The sequence below is a fragment of the Urocampus carinirostris genome, chromosome 3 (assembly GCF_059441175.1).
Source record: "Urocampus carinirostris isolate Australia breed hairy pipefish chromosome 3, RoL_Ucar_1.0, whole genome shotgun sequence".
Classification (NCBI taxonomy): Eukaryota; Metazoa; Chordata; class Actinopteri; order Syngnathiformes; family Syngnathidae; genus Urocampus; species Urocampus carinirostris.
The window spans coordinates 60,971,805-60,992,660 of NC_142351.1; the positions used below are offsets into that span (position 1 = coordinate 60,971,805).

The window sequence follows — 20,856 nt, forward strand, 5'->3', positions numbered from 1 at the left end:
TAAAAAATTGTGAACGAACATTTAGACGCCAGAGATTTTACCTAAAGTAGTTAAAAGTTCCGAATATGCGTTTGGTTTTTGAACAAATTGGTTGCGTGGTTACAGTGAGATTCAAAGTTGCTGATCCCCTGTCCCATTCCCCAGGTTCACAAGTTTCAGGGAAGGAACTGAAAGGGGACCCATTTTAGTGTCTTTTGTCCCTTTTATCTTGATCTTTCTGCTCCCTATTGCTGCGAGACCACTTTCCCCTGCTTTCCTCGTCCAGAGCAGAACATGAATGATTGCTTTGCCTGAGAGTTTTGGTTTTCATGAATCCAACATACAATTGAGAATCTTATTCACAGAAATTATTTTTATTTGATGCCACTTTTATTTTGTTCTTTGGGAAAGGCTTGAAATCTTTTTTCACATCCCATCAAAATAAAAATGTCTGCTAAATAGGAAGTCAGCAAATAAGCAATCCCTTTTATAAGTTGAATTCGAACTATTTTGTAAAAGAAGAAAGTATAATTTGACATTTTGCAAGGGTTTTTTCCCTGTTGAATGTGAAAATCTATATATTTTAAAAAAGTTTTTAAAAATAATAAAAACAGTTTTGCAAAAAAAAAAAACGTTATTATTCAGGTAACTCATTAAAAGCGAATAAGAAAAAGAATTCTAAGTTGACAAAAACTTTTTAAATTTAAAATGCCTCTTGTCAGCCACAAGTGAGCGCACAATAATATTTTACCAGTGTCATACATATGGCATTTAATTTGTAGTAATATATATTAGTTGTATGAGTTTATTTCATTTAATGGTAATTAACGCACCTTATGATTGTCCATATAGTGGAATGGAGGTATTTACTTCTTGTTTTATTCACATGACATCTCATTTAGTCACTACACTACATTGATCGTAGTGGTGTTCTGATTTACTGTTGGGAGGGAGCCCTTGAATCTTGCTCTAAGTCAAACCACCTATTATGTCTGGACAAAGGACCTGTGTCAAAATGGGATTTTGGGGAATTTTCCACTGACTTATGTTTGTTTTTGTCATTGGCCACTGTGATCCACCTTCTTATATACTGTATAAATAATAATAAGCCATTTTGAAAGTGCACTTGTGAAACTATCACGACTTTTCTCTGAACTCACTAGCTTAAATAGTTGTATTTAAAAAAAATATATTTAATTGTTATTAATACTTCAACAAAACTGCTCTATTCCAGTGTTTGTGTGACCCATGCGGAGGAAGAAAAGCTTATCATCCTCCTTCGTTGAGCAGCAAGTCAAGTCAAGTCAAGTCTTTTTTATTTGTATAGCCCTAAATCACGAAGAGTCTCAAAAGGCTTCACAGATTATTACACTATATTACACAGACTATTTTTCAGCCGACGAGAAGAGTAGGTTATTCATATGCTATGGAGTAGAAGTGAGTTTTAAGTTTAGATTTAAACATTTCCACTGAGGTTGCAGATCGGATCTCAGGGGGAAGAGCATTCCACAGCACTGGTGCCCGGATGGAGAACGCTCTCGAACCAGCAGAACACTTCTTTGCTCTTGGGATCACCAGAAGACCGGCACTCTCAGATCGTAGGCTTCGGACCGGGACATAGGGGCAAATCAGATCTGAAAGATAAGAGGGAGCAAGTCCATGTATGATTTTGTACAATACTAAGAGAACCTTGAAATCACATCTATGGCTAACTGGGAGCCAATGCAGGTTAGCCAAAATCGGTGTTATGTGATCGTACTTTTTTGTCCTAGTTAAAAGCCTCGCTGCGGCATTTTGTACCAGCTGAAGAGACTTGATTCTAGACTTTGGGAGAAGTCTTCGTCATTCTTCGGGAGCAAGAATGTTGTTTTTGTAACATTGATCATTGATCAGTTTGTGATCGTGGTGTTTTAATCTTATTCAAATTTGGCAGTTGTTAAACAAGAAAGATAGATAAATAGATACTTTATTCATCCCCGCAGGGAAATTCACAACAACATACTTTACAGTATATTGTCACTTGAGCAGGGGTCGGGAACCATTTTCACCCAAAGAACCATAAAAGCAATATATATAATGTTTATATACAGTCATATTCAAAAGTTTAGGCACCAATGATCATTTACAAGATTTTCCTTTATAAATCATTGGTTGTTCCGATCAGCAATTTCAGTTAAATAAATCCTATAGCAGACAGAGAAGTGAAATGAAGTTCATAGGATTTACAGAAAGTGTCCAATAATTACTTAAACAAAAGTAGGCAGGTGCATACATTTGGGCACCCTTGTTGTTTTATTGATTTGAATAACTGTAGCACTAATTTTTGGAACACAAAATTTGTTTGGTAAGCTCATTGACCCTTGACCTACATACACAGGTGAAGCCAATCATGAGGAAGGGTATTTAAGGCGGCCAGTTTCAAGTTGTAACATGGGAGCCTAGGAACAACTGTCAAATGACCTGAAAACAAAGATTGCTCAACATCATGGTTTAGGGGAAGGATACAAAAAGCTAGCTCATGGATTTCAGCTGTCAGATTCCACTATGAGGAACATAGTAGGTAAATGGAAGCACACAGGCACGGTTCTAGTTAAGGTGTGGCAGGCCAAGAAAAATCTCAGATAAGCAGAGGCGAAGGATGGTGAGAACAGTCAAACTCAACCCACAGACCAGCTCCAAAGACCTACAACATGATCTTGCTGCAGATGTTGTCACTGCGCATCGTTCAACTATTCAGCCCACTATGCACAGGGAAAGCCTTTTCAGCGCACATGCCAAAGACATAGTAGTTTGAGGTATGCTAAAGCACATTTGGACAAGCCAGTTTCATTTTGGAATAAGGTGCTGTGGACTGATGAAACTAAAATTGAGTTATTTGGACATAACAAGGGGCGGTATGCATGGTGGAAGAAGAACACAGCATTCCAAGACAAACACTTGCTACCCACAGTGAAATTTGGTAGTGGTTCCATCATGCTGTGGGGCTGTGTGGCCAGTGCAGGTTCTGGCAAGCTTGTTACAGTTGAAGGTCGCATGGATTCCAGTCAGTATCAGCAGATTCTTGCAAACAATGTTTTAGAACCAGTGACAAAGCTGAAGTTGCGCAGAGCTGGATACTTCAACAAGACAACAATCCCAAACACTGCTCAAATTCTACTAAGGCATTAACGCAGAGGAACAACTATGATGTTCTGGAATGGTCAGCTCAGTCCCCAGACCTGAATATTATTGAAAATCTATGGTGTGATTTAAAGCCGGGTGTCCATGTTCGGAAACCATCAAACCTGAGTGAAGCCGAGATGTTTTGTCAAGAAAAATGGTCAAAAAAACCTTCAACCAGAATTCGGACCGTCATTGGAAGCGTTTAGAGGGTATTTATTTCTGCAAAAGGAAAATCTACTAAATATTGATGGTATTTTTTTGTTGGGGTGCCCAAATTTATGCCCCTGTCTACTTTTGTTCAAGCAATTATTGCAAACTTTCTGTAGCTCCTATGAACTCCATTTCACTTCTCAGATATCACTGTGTTTGTCTTCTATTTGATATATTTAACTGAAATTGCTGATCTGAACAACCAATGATTTATAAAGGAAAATCTTGAAAATGATCAGGGGTGCTCAAACTTTTGCATACGACTGTATATATGTGTGTGTGTGTGTACGTGTATATGTGTGTGTGTATGTATGTGTATGTGTATATGTATCTGTGTATGTATATATCAGGGCTGGGAGTTGATTAAAATAAATTAACTAATTAATCTCAGTTTTGAAATAAATTGATCACGATTTATTTATAGAATCCAGATGTTACAAATGGCAGTAAATATGAAAAAAATATTCATACAAAAATAAGATTACATGTATTATGCCAAATGGTAAAGGCCTACCTTCATACAGACTGTAATGCCAAAGATAGCTCTCATACAAAGATATTCAAGTACTTTATGTCAACACTGTTGAACTGTAAATTTTCTGTAAAGCTGTCGTATATATCTTAACAAAAAATGCTCACCAAAAAGGAAAAGTGCATAAAGTTTGTGGTGTCAAAGACAAATCTTCCATAAACAAAATATTCAAGTTCCTGATGTACATTGTAGAACACCCATCTCTTGCACCAAACTGATCCAAAGTTGTTTGACAAGGTCCGCTGTCTCTGTACCACCGCATCTCTTGTGACTCTTCTTCGTTTGTTGGAGCTGCGCGGCTTTACACTCGGGGGCGTGCGCAGGAGGAATTTTAATCGTTACGTTAATATTTTTTCACGCATTAAATTTAAAATTATAATGCAAATCGTTAACGCGACATTTTTCCCAGCCCTAATATATATATAATATATATATATACATATGTATATATATATATGATATGCATGTATGCATGCATATATACTCAAATCCAGCACTGTCCTTCCCGAAGCCTGTACACATCCTGGCCCTTCTGCGGTTTGCTTCAGAGAATTAGGATGATCAAGAGGAGGACTGGGATAAGATGAAACCTAAACAAAATTTGGCATAAATTTAGGTTCTAGTGTTTGGAGGAGAAACAATACTGAATTGCTTCCGAATAACCCCATACCCACTCTAAAGCAAGGGGGTGAAAACATCATAATTTGGGGCATTTATCTGCGTAAAGGAAAATAATGAATGAGGCCATGCATTGAGAGATTTTGAGTGAAAATCTTCATCCATCAGCAAGGGCATTGAAGATTAGACATGGCTGGTTCTTTTCAGCTTGACAATGATGCCAAACCCACAGCCAGGAAAACAAAGAAGTGGCTTCGTTAGAAACATATCAAAGCCCGGAGTGGCCTAACCCGCTTAAAGTCTGTGTTGCCTCAAAACATCAATGCTTCAGAAAAGATCTGCATGTAGAATTGGGCCAATATACCAGCAACAGTGTGTTAAACGTTTGTGAAGAGTTACAGAAACTGTTTGGCCTCTGTTATTGCCAACAAAAAGTACATAACAAAGTATTGAAATTAACTTTTGGTATTGACCAAATACCATAAATTCTCTAAAAATCAAACAATGTGATTTTCCGTTTTTTTTTTTTTCACATTCTGTTTCTAATGGTTTTACCGATGTTGATGATTACAGGCCTCTATAATATTTTCACGTAGTACAATTTGTGCTTGACTAAATATTTATTTGTAGTGGTTATTCTAGTGGTGCTTTGACTTTGCCTATTTTTGTATTTAAATTAGACAAGAACACATGAGCCAGATTTGATCTCTGAGCCAGATGTACTAAAAAGAGCCATAGTTCCTTGACCCCTGCTTCAGAGTTACTCCAAATAATAGACTGCCATTTGTCTTGTGGGAGGAGAATATAACAGCCCTGGGGTGGGCATGCACGCGGGCACCCCCACCCTTACCCAGCCTGTGACGAGGATGTCAGAGGCACTGTGGAATTTGCGCCACGGGGGCCAGCTGGAGGGGATTTACCGAGTGAGAATGCTCTTAATTCCTGCCCTCATATCTCTGCCGAGTTCTGACCGGGACAAATTTATGCAACAGCTTTCTCTTGATCCTTTTTCCATCAGGCCCGAGTTCTGATTAGATGGTGTAGAAGGAAGGCCTTTTTCTCCCTGAGCTTGTTCATTTACATCAGTGCCGTGAGACGGGTAAAACAAGCACTAGAGCTGAGATGAGCAGTTTCTTCAAAGTTTTATTATCACAGAATATTTTGTGCACAAAGGACCATCTAGGATTTAAAGCTGAGGAGTCAAATTGCCTGAAGATGACTTTTTTTCCTGGGTGGTCAGTCTCAAAGTCCAAAACCAATGGAAAGCAAAACTAAGAGCCTGGGAAGAGTTTTTTTTTTTTTTCCCGAACCGCTTCTAACAGAACCTAAAATGGCGATCCAAGTCACGTCCGTCTACAAAATAAATCACAACTCAAACAATAGTGAAGCCCAACAAGTAAGACTGAAACAATGAAGTTCATTAAGTATGATAAAGACGTTAAAAAACATTTAAATGCTAAAGAGGCTATAATAAAGAAATCGTCTACGGAGTGACACATTTCAATATAGCAACAATAGAAAAACGTGCAAGCACTCAATTGTATACAGAAACGTGTGGGCATTCGTCAGCTTTTGGCCTGGGAGCTTTTTGTCAAATTTAAAATCTCACTACGAATGTTTATGGACACGGGATTATTTTGCAAAACGTGACTTTGCCTCACTCAGCCTAATCCAAAATCTAAACAGCAAAACAGATTGTGGCTAATGTTGCTGTTGAACTTTGATTCCTGCTGTAAAAGTGTTTGCCCCAGAGTAGATTATTGTGTTGTTTTCATTTGATTTTGTAATCTCCACTCTAGTTCAGACTCTTCAAGTACTCTCATTTGGACATCTTGAAACAAGAAAGAAGAACATATTGGCAGCCGTCTATTACTCTGGGGAATGAGTGACGAATTGACAAGGATGTTTTGGTATGAAATATTGACAGATGGTGAGATTGGAAGTGTGACCAGGCCTCCGGTCTATGATGACTGATAGATTTGGATGCTCATAATTAATTGACAAGCCCATCTTTGTTTATGTTGCACATTTTATGCGTGTGCTTTGCTGGAATAGAGGTAAAATGTTGTAACTGTCATGAGAAAAAAAACGTGTTTTTTGTTTGTACATTATTTTGCCCCCCAACATACAAATCAATCACACCCACCACAACAATAACTGAACTGCTTGTACTACTGCAGTATACAATCATTACTTGCCACTTTTGCCATCATACTTTCCGAGTGGCGGATGATGAAAGACAGGCACGATTGATCTTTAACATTGACTTATTTACATGTGGTGCTTTTGAGTTTTCATAGAACCATGTCTGCCCTTTAATGTTGTATTGGGTTATTTATGGGTATTGGGTTATATTGATATTTATTTTTTTCGTGGATCATTGCATTTTCTATTAACTAGGAATGAATGACTGAAGTTTCGTTGCTTTTTGACAATGACAACAAATATTCGGAATCTGAATCTATATACAGTATTGTAAATGCCGGACAAACAGCTACTCTTTTTTGCTGCATTTTAACCCCTTACCGTTCCTGTAAAATTGGCCTAAAATCCCAATCCAAGACCTACCCAAAGTAAATTGAATGCTGTTCTTGAACCATTGGGAGAATATGGACTGTTTTGGTCTCTTTTGAAAGGTAACACTTGGTCCAAAACTAAAATATTTCCAGCAAGGACAACTAACTTTGAGTAATCTGAGTTTGAAATCACCGAATTAAAAGGTTTTTATTCTCACCTGATTTTTTTTTAATTTTCAATCAAATGCCAGCAGATGAGTGTACCATGGGCAGCTAAGCTGAGACAATAGCTTGAAGTCTTACCTGGCACTTTGTCAAATTTGATGACAATCTGAAATATTCAACATTGTATTTTGCATTTTTCTAAGGGTTGGTCAAGGCATTTCCAAAAGTAGCCATTTAGAGACGACAAGTTTCCAGTTATAAAACCTCAGTATTTGTGTATTTTACTTTGGCCAATTTTTTTGGACATTTTGAAAGAGTTGTAAATGTTTAACTTCCCTTTCCAGAAGTCAATCAATGATTGTGCACACTTGTGTGTAATAATGGTGTGTAATAGCCAATAACAAGTGGCGTTACGCACGTTTATTTTGGGGTCTAATTTAAATACCCTCCAAACATTTGCGTATCATTCTTCTGAGAATTGAATTGGCTAACCAACATGTCAATCATGAATCATGAATCGTTTACTACTGGCTAAAGATATTCGGAGCCAAAAGAGGCAATATCCTTTTTTTGCAAACAGGCTAATATAGGCTAACACGGGCTGTAAAAAATAAGTCTGCTATTGGCTGAGGGTGGTGTCAATCAAAAAGTCAGAGGCTGACGGCCATATTGGGTATAATTCTATGAGTCTGTATAATTGTAAACGAAAATTATTTGGCAAAACAAACGGATTACAACAAAGACTGTCTAACAATGCAGAAAAGCTTTTAGACGGATTTCTTTTATCTTTCTGCATTGTCGTGTGTTTTGGAGTTAATATTTTACTCCATTGGCTTCACTCGACTCGTGAATGGAGCGAGACCATATTTACGAAGAATCGTTTCATCAGCTGGCTATCAGAGAACGTTATCGGTGAGCTTTAATGGCTTCAAAGTTTGCGGATATCTTGTTTCAGACTGATGATGATTTTTCTGTCATGAGTACATTTTGAAATGGTCATATCGTTATATAATATCATATCTTGAATTCCAAAAGGTTTAAGCTTTCTAATGACGCGTATTTCAGTGATTGTGACATTGTACAGACATGTATTCGTTAATCAACAGTCCAACGGCCTGCAGTCGGAATGTTGAAAGGTTAAACACTGTGCCTTTAAATACAGTGGGTTCTATTTTCATTTTTCATTGCAGCACCAAGGAAAACAGCGAGGTGCTCTTTTACACAATGCATGTGCGCTAAATACAAAACACCGTGGTGACGTCGGGAAACATTTATGATGCCTTTTGAGAGTAATTTGTCCATGTTTTTATCAACATATATATATATATATATATATATATATATTCATGTCAAGTCATGTTTATTTGTAAAGCCCTTAATCACAAAGAGTCTCAAAGGGCTGCACAGACCACATATTATTGCAAACCACAGACTATTATGACACCATCCCATGATGTAAAACCTACATAAGGGCAAGGAAAAACTCACTCTTTTTACATCAAACACTTATAGCTTTTGGCTTCCTGCAAAAAATTGTTGAGTAGGTGAAAATAATCTATAAAAATCCTAAATCTAGGCTTAGAGTCAAAGGTCACTGTTCAGACTTCCTTGATCTTAAAAGAGGAGTCCGGCAAGGGGACTGTTTAAGTTCACTCTTGTTTGCAGTATGCATAGAACCACTCGCGGAAGCGATAAGACAAAATGAGCAAATAAGGGGAATATTAGATGTCGGAGGAGAAGAGCATAAAATATCACCGTTTGCAGATGACTTGTTGGTAATGCTGAAAGAGCCCGCTTTATCAATACCACCACTGCTGGAGAACCTTAAAATGTATGGAAAAGTAGCTGGGTATTTAAATAATGAGAGCAAATCAGTAGCAATGATGATATCAGGAAAATGTCCAACAGAGGTGATCGATAGATTTGATTTTAAATGGACAAATAAAGGGTTTAAATATTTTGGGGTGACTATTACACCACATCCCACACAGCTGGTTGATGCAAATTATGGAAAGTTGATGAAAGAAATAAAGGAGGATTTGGAAAGATGGGAAGTTTTGCCCTTAAGCCTTATCGGAAGGGTAGAAACAATTAGTCTTGGTAACATGTTCATTCTATTATTTCTGTTTCAGTCTCTTCCTATTCTGATCCCGGCATCCACATTTAAAGTGATAAATAAATTGATATCAAAATTCCTTTGGGAAAATAAGAAACCTAGAATTAAATACAAAACCCGTTTAGCTTCCAAAGAAAAAGGGGGACTGGACCTACCCAATATTAGATATTATTGGGCAGCTCAAAGTAAACCTCTTATTCATTGGAGTACTAGAGACAAAGATACAATATGGGTGGACATGGAGCAGCGGTCTTGTCCAAATGTGCCTGTGGAATCATTACCATTCATATCAGTAGTCATGTGAAGGAGGTTAAAACTCCAGAATTAATAGATTAAGAGAACTATTAAAACATGGTCAACAATACAAAAGAATTAAAAAATATCAAGGTCTGTGAATAGGGCTACAAAAATAGTGAAAAACCCAGATTTTAAACTTGGAGTTATGGATGTAAGATTTGAAAAATGGGCTCAAAAAGGATTGATGTTGATTACCCAAGTATTCGAAGGACAGGCAATGACATCATTCGAACAACTCCAACAAGAATTTGACCTACCTAGAAATGATTTTTACAAATATCTGCAACTCAGGCATTACCTCCAGAAACATGATGAACGGGGAAAAGTATGTAAGGTGCCAACTAAAGTTGAGGAAATATTGATATCATATTCAAAGGGACAATTAATAAAGGGGGCTATATCAAAACTATATAAACCTCTGAGAATGGATCTCAGTAATGATGACATGGTGGTTAAGGAAAAATGGGAAAGAGAAGCTAATGTAGCGATAAAAGACGACCACTGGGAGAAAACTTTGAAAGAGGGACACAAAATAACCATGGAGGGAGTTTGAATGGAAAGTAAAAAAATCGATACTTCTATACACCCTCTATCACTTCAAAATATAAAAATACATCCAATCTATGTTGGCGTAACTGTGCGAGGGTTGGAGATTTCACGCATATTTTCTGGAATTGCCCCCTCATCTCATTAGCTGCACGGCTTATCCTCAGTAGGATCGCGGGGGTGCTGGTGTCCATCCCAGCAATCATCGGGCAGTGGGCAGGGGACACCCTGAACTGGTTGCCAGACGATTGCAGGGCACACAACTCGCTCGCTCATTCACACCTAGGGACAATTTGGACCGGCCAATCCACCTGAAATGCATGTCTTTGGAATGTGGGAGGAAACCGGAGTGCCCGGAGGAAACTCGCGCGACTACGAGGAGAACGTACAAACTCCGCACAGGAAGTCCGGTAGCTGGATTTGAACCCACACAGGAGGTTCTGAAGAAGTATTCAGACAGAAATAAAGTTAATTATTGGTTGGACCCAGTGACCTATGTATTAGGAATTTTGCCAGGAGAATTATTGACTGGTCAACATAAATATGTACTAAAGGTTATGCTTCTGGTAGCAAAGAAAATGATCACAGCTTCCTGGCTGAAACCACAACCTCCTGACAAAAAAATGGAGAGAAAAATTAAAGTAAATTTACATTATGGAAAAAATCAGTCCAAGTCTTCAACTGAAACTAAATAAATTCTAGAAAAGATGGAAGCTTATCACACAATTTTTACTCGCCGTTTAAACACCTCACCTTTTATTTTATTTTTCATTAACATTTTTTTTTTTAATGGGATTGTCAATTGTATATATTTTGTGGTTCGTGTTGCTGTATGATGGGTGACCCAACCCTCTGTCAAATTGTATGTAAGAAATAAAAAGTTAAAAAAAAAAAAAAAAAACCCTGAACATGAGGAAAATGAAGAAACCTTGAAAGGGACCGCACATGAGGTTATCCCCCTTCCAGGATGACCAGGCTGCAATGGATGTTGCAATAACAAATAATACAAAGATATTGTCATAAAAGATAGGTTATTTATATGCTATAGAATAGAAGTGTGTTTTAAGCTTAGATTTAAACATTTTCACTGAGTTTGCAGATCAAATCCCACAGCACCAGGGCCCGAATGGAGAACACTTTCAAACCTGCGGATCTCTTCTTGGCTCTTGGGATCACTAGTAGTGCAGCATTTTCAGAGCTAAGGCTCTAGACAGGAACATAGAGGGAAATTAATTCTGAAATATATGAGGGAGCAAGTTGATTTTGTATAATACCAACAAAATCTTAAACTCGCACCTTAAGCTAACAAGGAGCCAATGCAGGTTAGCTAAAATTGGGGTAATGTGATCAAACTTTCTTGTCTTAGTTAAAAGCTTCGCTTCAGCATTTTGTACCAGCTAAAGGCTCTTGATTTTGGACATCGGGAGACCGGAGAGTTTATTACAGTAATCGAGACTGGAGGTAACAAATGCATAAATTATAATCTCCACATACGACCCAGACAGCATTGGGCGAATTTTAGAAATGTTGCGAAGATGGAAAAAAGCTGTTCTAGTAATATTCTTAACGTGTGTTTGAAAGCACTGTTTATATATTTTTTCGCGACTTATTTTTTATTTGGATTTTTATTATTTCAGTTTTTGCTCATTCGGAGCACTCTGTTGTTCAGTGGCTGTCAATGGTTAGTCTGTGCCTTGCCGTAATCAAGTTCTTTTTAAAAAAATTTATTACTATTTTGTTTTAATTGTATTTTAACATGGTGTATGGATGTGTATTACAGTACATGTTTCGGGTTGTTTGGTAGGGATAAAGGATGGGATTTTATTGTCTTATTGTACTCTGAATCTTTTTGTACAACACCCTGAGTGGATTTTTATTTTGCCTGAATTTTTTTTTACAAATTCCATTTGATTTGATTTAATATAATTCATAACAGGGACAAAACAGGAGGATTTGTTTAAAGCCTGAACTAACTCACCACGCTATTCAAATTCAAAAAGGAGCTATGAAAAAAATTCCTGCCTTAAGTGTCATACTGGTTTGAAATCAATAAACAATTAATACATATGTGGGCTGTATTTTTGCTTGTTCTAGACCCATGTAAAACAACACATACAGGATGTTTTATAATTCCGCCCACGCCCCCTTTTATCCAGCTGATGCTTTTGTGGTTGCCATGGCCACAGCCCAATGATCAGCGGCTAGCCTTGTCAGAATCCTGCACACTTTTCAGACTATGGGGCGGTTCCCTTCCCGGGGAAGTTCGCCTGCTTCTCAAGGGATGTCTTCTGGCTTGTACAAAGTGGGAGGCGGTGGCATGCCCAGAGCGCATATGTGCTTGCAGGAGATTGAGTGGGAGGGCGGAGAGAGGGAGAGAGAGAGAGAGATGGGGATGGATGAGAAAGAGGAGGAGAAGCACCAGAAAGCTGCAACTAACATTTGCGTGACGGGAGAACTCCAGAGCCGTGCAAGCCCGGCAGGTGGCGAAGGAAGTCATCCCAAGGTACGAGGCACGCGACAACCGCAGGAAGGAAAAACAAGTGCCGGTGTGACGGACCAGAGTGCCGTGGCGGCGTTATACCAAGCGACTGACAGTGAGTCATCAGCCCATCATCTACACTTCCTGGGTTTCTTCAATGCCTCAATAAGTTCGTTTGCCTGCTCTGCGGCGCATGCACAAGTGCACACTGAGGACGCCAGCTCTCTGCTGAACTAGCTTGATTGCGTTATGTAATTTGTTGTGAGTACGGAAACGGGCTGTGGCTTAGTGCTGCATGCTGAGCGAGGTTGCACAGTACGTACCCAGTAGTGTGCGGGTGATGTGTTTGTGTGTGCAAAAGTGGACTTTAGGTCCAGTATTTTGGATGTGATTTCTGTGTCCAAAGTCTGATGGAAAAAGTATGTTGAGATGTCTTTCTTTTTCTTTTGTTCGTGGCAATTACTGCTGTTTCTAATATGAGTTGGGTCCTCTTTTATTGTTTTGCCCATTTACCAGAGTCAAAAATGAATGTCTGTCAACCTTGAGTGAGTAAACTGCGCACAGCGCGAGCTTAAGAGTCAGATTTCATCCCCCAAAATTAGACTTCATTTTCTGTCGGGATTGTAATAGATAAACATAAACATATTTACAACAACATTGAGGATGTTGAAACTCCGCATGTCCTATCGTTGCGAACGGCATGTTGAAGACCTTTCTTTGGTTCCATTAGAATAGCATAGAACAGAGTAGAATAAAATAGAATGTCCTTCCGTCCATGAGCACAATATGCTGTACAATTGCCATATTCTTACTACGGACTGCAAGGCGTTTTTATAATTCCTCTCATTTTTATGAATTGATTACGATTTTGTACTTATCGCTCCATTGCTCAACACACTTTCCAGTTTGGTGAAACGAAGATTTACAATTGTTTCTCCTTTTGGTTACTGATTATTTACTATGTCCAAGTTCAGCCCTAGTAATCATGGAAACTAACTAATGCATACACATGTAAAATCTCACACAATTTAGTTGGCCAAACAGACAATGGCCATTGGCCATTGGCCAATATAAGTACGTTTGATGAAATACAATAATTATCATTTAAGTTAGACAAATAATTGTATGTTAGATTACATTTGCATTAACTTCTGGATACAATTGTGTCTAAATATTTTTTTGTGTGGAAAAATGCATTTTAAAGATACAATAAATTTGTATAGGTCTGAAAAGGGATAACTCAGTCATTTTGAGCCCACAGGGTGTTCCAGAAAGAAACATTTTTTTTATAATCAATTGTGGGGGTGCAGGGGATTATGATGTAATGGAAACTTTCCTGCATCTCACCAGTCTTTGGGCACACCTTCACTTCTTTCCCCCTCTTGAACTCGGCCTCATGTTTTTAAGACCTGATCCGTTTTTGGAGCTCATTGCAATTGTTTTTTGTTTTTTACCGCCTTTTTTACCCTTCCAGTTTGGTTACTTTGGGTAAGCCTAATCTTTTTTTGGACTGTTCCTGCCCCGCCAAAACAAAGTGAAGTGTTGTTAAACTGCGTTTGGTTCGGGCTTAATAGTTGCAATGTTGTGGCAATTACTTAATTATGACATTTCTTTCGGAGATTGCTCCAACTGGGAGTCTCTTTAAGGGGCAAAAAAGCGCTTTGAAAAAAATTTATTGTTATTATTATTACTTGGATCAGGTCTGAGTTCTTATAAAATTGGCCAAACTTCCTGTTCCCAGTCGTTTTTCAACGCACATCTTTAGCAGATCCTCGTTGACTTTGAAATAAGCAGAAGTTCGTTATCCTCTGGACGGCACATGATTTGTTAGCAGGTATGTCCATCATGAATTATTGACTGTTTGAAGGTGGCCAAGAGTGCTTTTCAGGGCTGTATTCGGAATTAGAATTGGAATTAGAATATTCTTTATTGTTAGTGATCACAATGTAGAGAACATTATTTACGATAAGATAAGACGTGGCACTCCAGGATAAACACATAATAAACACTTAAAAGAGAAGAGTAAAATAAAAAGAAGGTTAGGATAAATATGCAAAAATATTTAAATGGTAGTGAAGAGGAAAGGGGCCTAAGTTGTAAGTGCATCAGAACTATAGAAAAAATGAATAAATAGTGCAATGACATTTACCAGCGACATAATTCCAAAATAAGTCTAGAAACAAGATATGAATACCCAGCTTTCTATAGTTAGGCGAAATATATATTTTTTCAGTCTTTTGTGCTTGCTCTTGGTGGTGATGAGTGTGGGGATAAAACTGTGCCTTAATCCTGTTAATCGTTGTTTTAGCAGTTCAAAAGAGGTGGTGGCCAGTGCTTTATTATGTTGTTGGTTCTACTCTGGTATTACAAGCCATCAATGTCCTGCAAACATGGCAAAGAGCAGCCAATGATTTTCCTCGGTTGTGTTTATGACTATATGTTTTTTTTTCTGTTTGCTGCCATGCTCCCAGGATAGCACACCATCACACCGTATGCCAGTATGCTCTCCACTGTGGCTGTAAAGAAATACACAAGCAGCTTCTGTTCCAGGCTGTTTTTCCTGGGCACTCTAAGGGAGTGGAGTTGCTGGTGGGCTTTATTATTGGCTACTCTGATCCACATCTGCAGTAATTACAATATCTACAGTGTCCTAGATTAACTATGAGATATTCCAAGTTCGTGCTGACTGGGCGTGTTGGAAAGGACCAAATCAATCAAACTGATCGACAGCCGCCAAGCAAACTCTTGTGGTTGGTGCGAATGTGGGTTCCTGTCTGGTATGAGATGGAGAGAATGTAAAATGTGGAGAAAAATGTCATCTCTACAAGGCTTGGAAAGGAGCATTGTAAGATTTCACGAGGCATTTGTGTCCTTGTCAATTGGAGATTGTGTTTATTTGGACTGAGGAAGCAAAGGATGAGTCATACATGAAGCAATTCAACACGCTCAAGTGAAGACATGCAATATGGATTTTATTCATGAAGGGATGTTTTTGGTTCACTTCTCATTTGATTTTGTCATTAATATTTTTTTTGCTTTGCATGATTGAATGTAAAGAAGGTGCATGGATGTCCATAAATTACATGCATACATGGATGAGCAATATGGTTGTATTTCCTTAACATAAAAAAGATTTCTTGGGGGTAATTTAATGAGGAGCAAAGAAAATAAGTCTTAAATGTTTTACCTTCTATGTTTAATACATAAAACCCTTTTTAAGCAAGACCTTAAGCTCAATTTATGTGTGGGCCAACAGAGCCAGGGTCTGGGTGAGATTTGGCCTAAATGACAAACCCCCCAAAAGATTCAGCTAAAAACATTCCAATGTTCTCTAATATTGTTTATCTAATTCCCTAAACTTTAAGAATTCATATGGAAACAAATCAATCAGGAATAGGGCTGCACTTACTTTGTGGTCTTCAGTGCCTCCCAGTGGTAAAAAAAATGTTCATCTTTAGAAAAAAAGAATATTGATTGAAATAATCTCATTATAAATGTGCATCTGTTTTTGAATACTCGTAGGTCAAGACATTTCTATTTTAAATTGAATGAATCTCACATAGAGGGAGATGACACAATGGTCTGCCATCTTACTGCTACGGGTAGCCCGTAAACAAAAACCTGGCAAAAGGCTGGGATAAAAAAATTCAAAGGAACAATAGTGTGGTTAAGTCATTTTGAGTTTGCATTCTTCCTTGTGATTTTTCGGTTGCACGACAGAATGCAGTGGTCAAATCACATACACTGTCCCTCTCACTTTCAAAATAAGGTGGGGACCTCAAACTATCATCCTGAGCGCCACAATCAGCGACAGGCTGGAGCGTACATTTTAAAGTCTAGTTTCTGTAGTTATTTGTCGTGAATTATGTTCTTTTTTTGCTTAGTACATTTCTTGTGATATTTTTGGGATGAATTATATTGTGAAAATGTAATGTCTTGAAGATTTTCATTGCTATTTTCCGTAAAAGTAATACAGTGTCTCCAAGTCTATTCACTGATTTCTAGACTGTAAGCAAGGTTTATATGTGGATATAAGTAAAATACATTTTAAAAAAAAACGCATCGGTTTCAACTATTTTGAATTATTCATTTTTGGCTTTTGCGACAACCAAACAAAAACATAAGTTTGCTCATTGATCATGACAAACTGTTGCTCTTTAGGCGAGCGCTGAGGATCCCTGACGCAATTGTTTTTGCTGTTTGCTGATTTTAAATTGTCCTTTCAGGAGACACGATGAAACTGAGTCCAGAGTTTGTGGCAGACTAAAAGCTCAACTGTTGCCACCAACGATAACGCAGAGTGACATTACAAGCCAAAAGGTAGGCCCATGTTGTACGTCGTGTTTGGCGTGTTCCTGAAAAACTATAATTAGTACTGGTAACTTTATTTTAAATGGCCCTCAGTTATCCCCAAGATTACTGACACCAAAAAGTTGCGTGTTACTCTGAAAGTATTTTCTATTTACAAATGACAGTATACTGATTACTCGTACGGAATTCAACCCCGTAAGAATGCTTTAAAATACCTACGTAATAAAATAAATGGAAGAAAACATAAACACTAACCTGTGGAAGAAGTAAAGCCTTCATATTTCTTGTCTTGTGCAATTTTGAGAGTTTGCAAACAAACGCTTTGCCGGGCACTCTGTATCAATTTTGTCTCTGGGTTTCAAACCACTCGAAAAACTCCTTCTCCATTTCTGGGTACTGTCTAAGACATTTATTTCTCTCGGCATGGTTTATTGCAAAAATGAATTCACAAATATAAAGACCAAAACTAGGCATACATTACCATAAATTCTGTGTTCATATTTGTCCCATTGATTGAGTTGTTTTTGTCGTGATTGCCAATTTGGAGCACCTGCGGCGGCTTGTTTAGCGCCAACAGCCCGGACAGCTGATTGGCGGACACTCCCTTTTTAAACCCCCGGCTTCCTCTTGGTGGCTGTCAGATGGTTGCGAACTGTTGCCTTCTGCCCAGTTAGCCTTCTCGTCCGACTTCGTTTTTGCTGAGCCTTTTCCTGTCTGATCTTCGTTACTGACCTGTTTCTGGACCTGTTTACGCCCCGTTCTGCCTGCCCCTGTTACCGACCTAGATTACGAACTCTAAATCGCCTTTAATCTCCAGTCCCGGCCAACGACTTACTATTCCCGCCTGTCTCCGTCCGACACGGAAGTGTCACTCCCGCCTCGCTCGCTCCTGTTGTTCGTCAGCCCTGGGATCAAGCAAGCAAGCATTACTTTCCCTCTCTTTTCAAATAAAAACTGAGAAAACGAGCGCTATTGGGTCCTGCTTCCGTTTCTGGTCTGTGACAGTTTTTTTGTTTCAGTATAAGCAATGCCCCCCTTCCCACGCACTGCCTACCATTTACTACTAGTGGCACACAACCATAGATGCATATAAATTCTTACCCCCTGATTTGGTTATTTTATTTTGTAGTTGTAAATTTTGTAAGAATATGTTGCAGGGAGAATATCTGCATGAGGAGAAATCCAGCGTCTTTGACTCTGTACTTGGGACAGATCCACAATAACTGTTTTGAGTTCTTCTTTGTAGGAAATATGCCCACTCATTGTCATTTACAGGTCTAGGGTAACGATCCATGAGTTACGAATTATTATTGATTACACTTTACAAACCTTGTTACTGAGAAAAGTAATTGCGTTCTAGTAAAGTGTTCCATTGCAATGCGTTGATCCCATTGGACACACACTGATAACAAGATATTTTTTTAAATTTCATTGATATATTTGCAAATAGTCACAAATTTGTAAAATCCACTGAACTACATTTTTGCAATTTCTATTAAATTCATTTCAAAATAAAGATAATTTGACAAGAGTATTTTCATATTAATTAAACTTGTATCTCAAGTAAAGCAACCAAATGTAAACCTTTTAAGGGACTCTTTGTAATGGTTGACTATTCGATGTTGCTGTACTGTGTAGTTCAACCGAAAACGGGTGCGACAAAGCACAAGGAAGAATACAAACTACAGAGACTCAAAGTAACAAATTTTCTTCTCCTTGTTGTGCCAAGCCTTTTACAAGGATTTTGTTTTTTTGAATTTCAGATGCAGTTTAATTTTTGTGCCACTGTTAATAACGCTAGTGTTTGTTGTAAGTTGCTGAATCCATATTTCTCTTTTTTTATTCACCTTGTAGAGTAATAGGGATTGTGTTATGCAGAGAGGTACATGAAACAATTTTAGAAACTATACCATTATACTATTACCCTATTTTTATTACAGTGTGTATTTCATGTAGCACAATTTAAATACTCTATATCAACACGTTATATTGGGTATTTCTGTATTCTATTTATTTTATTTTATTATTATTTTATTTTCAACACAAGGATATGAATTTCCCTACGGTGATAAATAAGATATCCTATCTACATATCTATCTATATATATATATATATATATATATATATATATATATATATATATATCATCAATGGGGGGTCTTGGGAGGGTTGGTTTGCTTGAGGTTTTCTTCTTCCTTGGGGGGGCATTACAGTAAATAATTGAGAAGCACTGCTTTAACTCGAGTTAAAATTGATATCAACGGTGTCAAAATGACATACGTGTATTACAAATCAGTTTTTTGGTCCATCATACATTCCAAACTTTTAAATTTAAGCGGTTGATTTTATCATGCACTCTATTTTTACGTGCAAAACACAATCCGTCTCCTGTATAATAAATATAATCAATACACAGGAGCCTCCACAGACTGCCAGTGACACGAACCGAGCAAAAGGGAAAGGAGGATGAGGGGGCGAGAGCGGTGCTAGGAATCAAATGGACTGAACCATTTCAAGGAAGTGGAGTATTTCTCTCTCAGCTTTGTCCACATTTTTATTTTGTTATACTTTTTCAATATTTAAGCTAACATTTTTCATTATATTTAAGCCTATCCTGTCTTATTTCGGAAAAGAGAGTTTTAAAAATGCTACAATTTACGGGCGTGCTTGTTTTGAATTTGGGGGTGTTTGAGCACCCAAAAACAGCTGGTTACCCCCATGGTCTCAAGTGAAGATTTTTTTAGGGTTATTTAAATTTCAAAATGCTGTTAGAAAAAAATGTAACATTGGAAGCGTAAAGCGATAGCGTTAGTCGGCAATGTCTATTTTTATTAGAACACTCTTCCGATCAACAAGCTAATTCATTTTAGCATCAGCAGGAGGATGTTAATCACGTTTCACATTTTTAATTGGGAATAAATGAAGTGATAATGAAACAGTTCAAATATAACGTTGGCTGGTCCTTGCATTTATTATCTCGAGCGTCATACTCCATATCAGATCCTTTTCATGCTGCCAGCTCGTAAATCTTCTCATTAATAAGCAGTGACTGGCATGGGAAAACGGCCGAGGATATTTTAGGAAGGTCGGGAGAGAAAAGAGCCGAGCTCAGCGGTGATTAAAAGAGGATACAATCTCGCTGGCTTTGGATTGCTTTCGTAAGGTCCCTGTAACTTTGAGAAAGTGGCTCACGCGACTGACATGATCCGTGAAGAGTGTTGGGAGGATAGTGAAAGATTAAATAAGAGTTTAAATCCGCTTGTTCCACAGTCCGGTTAATGGTGACGGACTTGCTGCCATCTGAAAACTCCACTGTCACTTAATCTGACGAAAGGGAGATATTTGGGAAATTTTAGTTTCTCCATAGGCTGCTTGCAGTTATCTGTTATCTGGCCTTTATTTCCAAATAATAGACTTAAGTTTCTATTCTATTTGAAACTAGAGGCATGTGGATCTGTCTTTTCTATGAACATAACTCATTTCAGGTACCTCAAGTTGCCCTCAAATGAAGCTAGAAACCCCAAATTGGAAGATTATTAGAACTCAAAGTAAAATAGTCCTTATTATTATTGGTAACATCATAGGTAACGTATTTAACATTGAGATTAGCTCGTGGACTCCAGGATAAAATATGTAACAAAATTACAAAAGAAAATAACAATGTTAGGATGAAAAAGCAAATTATTTACAAGGTAGTTCTTGGAGACTGGCCCAAGTTGGAAAGTGACAGAAAAAATAGTGCATCGTGACAATCGTGCAAAAAAAAAAAGTAGTGCAATAAGATTTAGCAGCAACAAAAATTGCCTAGATAAGTCGCATATATATTTTTCACCTCTTTCAAAATAAGTTGAAATACACAGGGTTTGTACAGGTGCTTGAAATCCTTGAAAATGCTCGCATTTTAATGTTTTTTGTTTTTTTAAA

The 20,856-nt window shown here is 37.8% G+C and overlaps 1 protein-coding gene across 8 annotated transcripts in view; it reads left to right on the top strand.

Moving 5' to 3' along the window:
* Positions 1-20,856, top strand: part of LOC148370318 (rap1 GTPase-activating protein 1-like) — a 117,535-nt gene that overhangs the window by 37,124 nt on the left and 59,555 nt on the right. For 6 of the 8 annotated variants that reach the window (XM_088332808.1, XM_088332809.1, XM_088332810.1 and 3 more), the window contains one exon: positions 16,847-16,940. In XM_088332808.1, the coding sequence (XP_088188934.1) occupies positions 16,847-16,940 (94 nt within the window). Of the gene's footprint in view, positions 1-12,509; positions 12,736-16,846; positions 16,941-20,856 lie in introns of those variants that run through there. The other 2 variants (XM_088332812.1, XM_088332815.1) reach the window with 1 other exon arrangement.